Source organism: Panicum virgatum, chromosome 4N (genome assembly GCF_016808335.1).
Source record: "Panicum virgatum strain AP13 chromosome 4N, P.virgatum_v5, whole genome shotgun sequence".
NCBI classification, from domain to species: domain Eukaryota; kingdom Viridiplantae; phylum Streptophyta; class Magnoliopsida; order Poales; family Poaceae; genus Panicum; species Panicum virgatum.
The window spans coordinates 12,264,853-12,272,472 of NC_053148.1; the positions used below are offsets into that span (position 1 = coordinate 12,264,853).

The following is a 7,620-nucleotide window of genomic DNA, read 5'->3' on the forward strand; positions in this document are numbered from 1 at the left end:
TGTGCGCATGTATAAAAGGCTAAACCTTGGCCTTGTAATAGGAGATAAGATTAGGTTTTTGTTTATCCTGGGTTTTTGTTCAACCTTAACTGAAGAAGAGATCAGGGAGAGCGGAGAAATACACAGCTAAAAAAGACCGCGAGGTGAGGCAATCTAGGAAATGGAACAACCGCATCTCTATTTGGATCCACCCAGGTTGTAGAAGGTAACCTGCAGATTGTGACTGTTAAAAACTGAATTTTACAGAGAGCTATTTGGAACCACTCAAATTGTGGGGGTGGTTGCCTCATAAACTTAGAAGCTTTGGAAGTCGTCTCATAAGGGATTTCACAATCTAGGGTTGATGAACTGTAGAAACTGGATCACAGTCCAGGTTTTTTGAATTATAAGCTGGATTTGTAAAAGCTGGATCTCACGGTCTAGGTGGATTCAATGCTAGGTACATCTTTGCGAGTTTCGGTGCAACGACTGATCAGATACTGTTACATTATTATTAGAAAAAAAGACACGGCCCGGACTCTGTTCATGTCGTACTAGTCCCCTATCCCACTTTGTTCCCGCTCTGTCACCATTGGCTGTTGCGCACTTGTCATGGAGCACAGCCAGCCAACGCGAGGATTTTTTTTTTTTTGAAAAGCTAGCCAACGCGAGGATTGCGGAGGCCCATCTTCTCCACCGAGCGCGCAGCAGATCACCCAGCAATCTCAGCGAGCATCCGGCCGCGGCGCGTTCTTCTCCTGCACGCTGCACGCATGATCTCCCGGCTGGCCGGCCCCCGGCCCCGGGAGTAGTGGAGTTCATGGTGACACCATCAGAATCCAAAAAATGGCCGCCAAAAGCAGCCGCTGGCACGAACTCGCCCCACCTTTCCTTCTCCGGTGGTGGCCAGGCCAGCTTTCTGAGCGCGTCTCTGGTCGCATCATCGCAGCTGCAACCAAAGCCTCGCATGGCGCCGTGGTCTCTGACGAGGCGGACATTACTGAGCGCAAATGCGGGTCATCTACTGCAGTTGCTGTGACAGCATCGGCTAATGGAGCTACTTACCTTTACCTCAGTTGCTCATCTTGTTTCCAAAATACTTCAGCCACAGTTTTTCAAGACAATAAAAAGAAAAAAAATCCTGGACACAGCCAGGTAGGGTTATTCGAAGCATCCCCTTTAGCACCCTGTTTTCAGAACGCTTCTTCTTCCTGACGAAAAACCACACAGTTCCTCCATTAGGTTGGATTTTTTTTTAGCACCGAAGGCAGCAATACTTTGCTAGGTCAGGACTTGTAGATGTTTCCGAGTAAAATTCCTACTAGTGTTAAAGAAGATTTCCGCAACTGTAACTTCATGGATTTCGTGGAGCATCGGAACACAGCAACCAGAAACTGACCTCACCTCAGGGAGAAAGGGAGCTCTTCTTTTTGAGAGCCGAGAGTAGTCTGTTTCTTTCAGGCAGCTCTGCTGCCAACACCCGGCCATGCTTCAGGTAGATAATCAGACGGGTGATGCTCGGAGTCGGAGGGGGAGGTGAGCCTGCCTGAATGATTGGAGATCGGAGCGGACCTCAGCTTGCTTCTGGCAAGATCACGCGCCTGCGACGGTTTTGGCGTGTGCCTCGCTGTATCCTGTTCTTCAGGTTCAGCTTTGGTTTGGTGGATGCTGCAGGCTGCAGGCTGCAGGCTGCAAAGCCTGTCCGCCTGAGTAGTACATAAACAGTGGTGAAGCAGAACCAAAATGGGGAGCTGTCGAAATTTTCAGAAAGATGACAAATTCAGTTAACTTTGTAGGTCCACGTTGGACAGTTGGAGTATACCGTAACTGCGATCCTTGTGTTTTTACGATAAGCTGTACAGGTCAAGGATTTGCGCAACTGCATAAAGGTTAGCTGCTCAAAGCCATGATAGCATCTGAATCAATGCTGGAAGTTGCTTGATGGGGCATCCTCTGATGCTCAAATTCCTGTTGACCGTAGCGGCCAAAAGTTTGGACTTCATGATTGGTAACTAGAAATTGCGCAGAGGAAGATGAGCATGCCACGCCAAAATTTGTCAAACATGGTTTTATGTTCGAGCTGAAAACCTGTCCAAAGAATGTGTAGAAATCTAAATTCAAATTTTAAATCTCATTGCTTTTGGCAACAAAAGTGGGCAGAGCTACCATGCGAAGAATTTGCAACCTTTTTAGTTCTTACTAGGTTTGGTTTCTACAAACCCCTGCCATGCCATATTTCTATGTTAAAAGCTATATTCTCATGATCGTACCCTCCATCACAGACATCTGGTCCCACATTTCATCAACCTCTTCTTTTTTTTTTTTGAAAAGATCCACGTTTCATCAACCTCACGCATCTCCGGACTCAGATTCGGTGACATGCCTCTTTGACATTGCGTCCATCTGGGACGTTCAAAGAGAATCCAACGTCTCCGCTGTTGAGCTCGCACGCAGCCAAAACAATCTCCGTTTTCCTCCCGTTTCAGGCTAAACAGTCTCCACTCTTGGGCCCGCATTTCCAACAGAAACACCTGTTCCCTCCTGCGCTCGGCTCGGGGCTCCTCCGCGGTCCGGCCGGCGCCGTGGGCCGAGGCGCGCCGCTACCGTAGCCGGAGTTGGGAGGGGCCAGGGCGCGCGAGGCCGGGGCCGGGGACAGGAGAGGGCAGGCTGGCGCCGTGACCAGAGAGGGCGCCCACCGCGCGAGGGCAGGGCCGGGGCCTGCCCTGTCGCCACGAGCTGAGGAGGCCGCGCTGCCTCTGCCGGCCGAGAGCAGGCGGCGGGCGCGAGCCGCAGACGCTGCAGCGCGAGGAGAAGGCAAGCTAGCAAGGAGGCGCTAGCAGCGAGCTAGGAGAAGGGGCGACCGCCCGCAGCGATTTAGTACTGGTGAATTTGAAGAACATGGTGCAGTGTGGGAATCAAATTCAGTTGAGCAATCAGATTCCTTCTCTGGTCTCACGTGGCCATTGCATGCTGGAGGACCTTCTATTTCACTAACCTTATCATCATTCAAGCAGCATGGAGCAACATGAAAGTCTGATTCAGGGGATGCATGAGCTTCTTGCTCTTATTCCTTATGCTCAATGCTCAAATTCTTGACCATTACCATGTAGGAGAGCACTCCTTGCCATGGTCGCAAGGTCCAGATGAGACAAGTGACCAGGCATCTTGAAGACCTGAAATTCCAATTAGGAATCTGCATCGCAGGCTCGCAGGTCGCCACGGCGGCAGGGTACGACGGGCTCGGGACCGGCGGACGCGACCTCCACAGTGGAGGGAGGAGGAGCCGGACCCACCGCGGCGGCGCCGGCACCGGCATATCGGCTGTCGCGGCGACCCTCTCCCCGCTCGCGCGACGGCGGCTCGCCCGTGTCCAGCTCTGCGCTCGCGGTGGCAGGGGCAGCGCGGCCTCCTCCAAGCGCTGGGCGGTCGCTCGTCTCCACCCACGCGAAAGACAGCCCGTCAGCCGGCCGCCGGCCTCCCCGCGCCTAGCGGCCCCCTTCCTCTCCAGTCGCGGCGGCAGGGCCCCCGCCTCCCCACTTGCGGCGGCCGGCCTCGCAGCGGCGCGCGGCGAGTGTGGGATTGGGGCGAGCTTGCAGCGGGAGGTCCCTTCCTCTCCGGTCGATTTGGGCGCGAGCGCGTGAAAACGGAGGCGGCAGCACTACATTTTGGGTGCGGCGAGTGTCAAAACGGACTCCTGCGGGCGGCCGAGACGGGAGGCGTAGGATTCATTTTGGAGGGCCACGATGCTGCCTATGTCAGGGTGTGACATGCCACCCAATCTCAGTCCCGCATCTCCCTCCACCGGCAACGCCGCCGCGCATTGGAACGATACAAAAGTTGTCCACGTAGGCCTACACGAGTGCGACGCCACCCAACCCAAAATATTGACGTCACAAATCACAGACAACCCTCCTAAAAAACGGAAACGTATTAATTAACGGAGCCCGTAATAAATTAATAAATGGGTCGGAGTCGCTTCGCCGGTGAGGGATGGTATCCATCGATTGGATTCCGATGGACGGCGGGGATCCCCCGATTCCCTCTCCCCCTCCCCTCTCCCTCCTCTTTTAACCACCTCCCCGAGCCCCGACCCTCCCCCGTAGCCTCGCCACTCGCCTCTCGCCTCACTCCTCCTCGGCCTCACGCTCCCCAAGAACTCAAGAAGACGACGAGGGCAAGCCGCGGCCGCCGCCGTAGCCACCGCCGGGGGGGTTCCGTCCGAGGTGACCATGTCCACGGCCACGAGGAAGCGTCCCCGGAACAGCGGCTCCGCGTCCCGGAGCAGCGGCGGCTCCACGCCGTCGCCGTCGCCGTTCGCCATGCGGCGGACCACGAGCCTGTCGGACCTCGCGGCCCCGCCGCAGGAGATGGTGGCCGGGCGCGCGCCCGCGCGGACGGCGATGGGTGAGGCGTCCGCGGCCGGGGCGGGGTCGTCCGTGTGGGGCGCCGGGATGAAGCGGCACTCGGCGTCGGCGGACTGCTTCACCGTGCCGGAGGCGGCGTTCCTCAAGGTCTGCGGGCTCTGCGAGCGCGGCCTCGGGCCCGGACGCGACACCTTCATCTACATGTGCGTAAGGCTTCGCGTTTTCTTTTTCTTCTGTTCGTCTCTCCCTGGGATTGAGATTCAGATTCCCGTAGGCCTCTGTCTGAAAATATTCGAGTCTCTCAGTCAGCTGCTCTGCGCCCTGCCGCCCTGAAGATTCATCTAGTCTGCTTCTCGTTGTTGTTTCATCTCCAGGATTGTTGCAGCGCAACTAGTTTCTCACGATCTTGGCATATGGGAACTGATTGATCTTGGTGCTTCTTGATCACCAGATATTTTTGGACGATCTGGCTTCGTTTTTGTTTTAGAGACGGCGTGTGTTTCTCCTCTTTTCTCTGAAACACGCAGGAATATTATTGAGATAAAAATTTCATCTGGTTGCGCGCTGACGCTGGAGAATATTCTGCGTGTTTATCGCGTTAGATTCTCTCTGTCTGCGCTGTTGCAGATGCTTGGGTGATGCATGATGATTCCACTCACGCTCAGTTTGAACGGGGGCGTAGTGGACAGGATGAAAACTGAAATGAACAAGTTGAGGAGAAAATAAGAACAAGCTGCCCTTTCGGTTGCTGAAAATCACAGATGCACTTTTGCATTAATATCTCTTGCGCACTGCTTTCCACTTTGTGGGTGAAAGAGAATTCGTTTTCCATGACAAGGAACAAAACAAGTCTTTTTTTCCCTTTTCTGAGTGGTTGAGTTCCTGAGCAAGTGGCATTGTTCAGTAACCAACCTCAACATCATGGATTCATGGGATGTGAATGGGTCTCCAGCGTAATACTAGTCCAGCACTCAAGATCTGCCCCCCCCCCCTCTGTTTTGTTAGCAAAAAGAAAAGAGTGTTAAACTGATCTACTTAGTTAGCAAAACATCTCTCATAGATTCTAATGTTTTGTATAATTAACCATCATTTGGCCTTAAACTTTTTTTGTATTTTTGTTCAGGGGTGAGGTGGCCTTCTGCAGCCAGGAGTGTAGGCAGCATAAGATGAACCTCGATGAGCTCAGGGAGAAGAAGTGCTCCACTCCGGCCGGCGGCGGAGGCGGTGACGGCTCAGACCCGTCCGGCAAAAGCAGCACCATAGCAGCTGCTTAGCATGGTCAGAGGTGGGGAAATCAAGCTAAGAAAAATTTTGGAACCCTTGTACAGGGCCCAAATGCATTAGTCTGCATCAGCATATGTATATCCTATATTTGTGGAGTTGCTGTGTGTATATTGGTGGGAAGGGAACTAGGGAAGAGATTGGAACTGGGCATGCATGTCTGCAATAGGTTTGCAAGGCATCTGGGCCTGTGGGGATGTGCCTGTTGAACCCTGGTGCAGATTAGGACTGGGATCTGCTCCTGTTTTGTTAAATTTTCCTGAAGGAAGAACATAAGTTCTCCAAATTATTGGCAAATCCGCTAGCTTCTTTTTAAAAAAAATTTAAGATGTTTGATGCAAGTTTTGGTTGGAGGATGCTGACATTGACATGTGGGCCGTGCTTGTTTTTGATACTGACCCAGGCTAGTCCATGTGTGCACTGCCAAATTTGGTGGCAGTTCCTTGTTGGATCAAGATCTGGACGTGAAGCAACCTATGAGGGAATCTGACAGCTGCATTAATGCTAACCCCCCTGCATTGTTGAGGGGCTTGCCGTGCCAGCTCCGGCTCTCTAAATGTGGCTTGCAGTTGACAAGAGCCCTACAGCTCACGACGAGATTTTTGCGGTTTTGGTTAACTCGGACGGACACTTGATTTAAAATACTGTCAAGGCTTCCGTTTCAAAAAAAAAAAACTGTCAAGGCAGCAAGTTCCTCAATTGTTCAAGATCTGAATCCACCTGAGATCTCATCGCGACGGATGTGCAGGGCAGTCAGGGCCTTGCCTTGGTTTCTCAGTTTTTGACAGGGACATCGTGTTTACAATTCCGTCCGATTCAGCTATAGTTCGAGTCCGAAGAAACTGCGGGAAAACCAAGTCGAGAGGGTAAAAACGAAAAGGAAAACCGAAAGCGAAAGGGGACGGAATCAGGAGGCGTGCCCGTGGGTGTGGCCGTGTGGGGTGTGGCGAGGAGGAGCGCCCGAGGGGCCGACACCTCGGAGCATCCACCCCACGCGAATCCGCCGCGCCGTTGGCCAGTGGCCACCAGCCCCTTTTTTTTTTTGCGGAGGAAACCAGTAGGAAACGCGGCGGCGAGCGAATCCCGTCCGGCCGGCGCGCACGCCTCGGCGACGCGAGCGGTGGACGCGCGGCGGCTGCCCCGTGCCGTGGCTGGCATGGCATCCTCGTCTCGGGGCGTCCGGCGCGCGCGCGCGATTCGTCTGGTGGCATGGGGGAGTGAGTGGCGGCGACTGGCGAGGAGGAGCGCCTGAGCGGGGCCGGTGCGCGAGGCCGAGCAGCTGGAGTGGATCACATGGGGCCTGTCACGACGGGGCAGGCGAGCTGCCTGAGCTGACGGACGGAGCGAAGAGAGTGACCGGCCACAGGAGGAGGCTGTTTGGCTGCTTGCTACTATAAAAGGCAAAGAGTTGACGGGCTCGTACGTGCGGTGCAGGGCCCCGGCGTACCGGGCTGGTAGCTGCTGTGCTCGCGACGAATCGACCGGGGGGAGAGAGGTGCACATGGAAGTCGCGCCAGGAAATTTGGGGTCTCGCTCTCGGATTTTTTTTCGTCACTTGAGACGAACATCATCTGAATCCCGGAGCTTCAACGTAAACTCGCTGTAAGAGTGTTTTTACTATTTAATTTGCGAATTGCCGGCCGCAGTTATTAGTCTTCTTTTAAGGCAAGTACAATGCAATGTCAGCAGTTTTATAGATTGTTTTATATAGTTGTACGTGGGATTTTTGATTGTATGGAGAAGAGAGGGAGAAGAGAGATCGACAAGGGACATGTTGTTTCGCGAGGCAACCACCTTATGAGTTAAAATTAAGGACTATGAGAACGTTTCCTCACCATTTTACGAGTTATTATTGTAATGCAACTCATAGTATTCTTTTTTAATTTACACAAATTAAGGGATATTGTACTACTATGAGAGAATAAAAAAAGATAACTTACTGGAGAGGTTGTCTGTTGAATAAGCTTAAAATGCTATGTTATTGTATGAGACCTTC

At 53.2% G+C, this 7,620-nt stretch overlaps 1 protein-coding gene across 1 annotated transcript; it reads left to right on the forward strand.

Moving 5' to 3' along the window:
* Window positions 1-3,979: 3,979 nt before the first annotated feature.
* LOC120670710 (FCS-Like Zinc finger 16-like) lies at window positions 3,980-5,965 on the forward strand. The gene is made up of 2 exons (XM_039950858.1): window positions 3,980-4,546; window positions 5,467-5,965. The coding sequence occupies exons 1-2, from the start codon at window positions 4,209-4,211 to the stop codon at window positions 5,615-5,617; spliced, it is 489 nt and encodes a 162-aa protein (XP_039806792.1). The 5' UTR covers window positions 3,980-4,208; the 3' UTR covers window positions 5,618-5,965.
* Window positions 5,966-7,620: the final 1,655 nt, after the last annotated feature.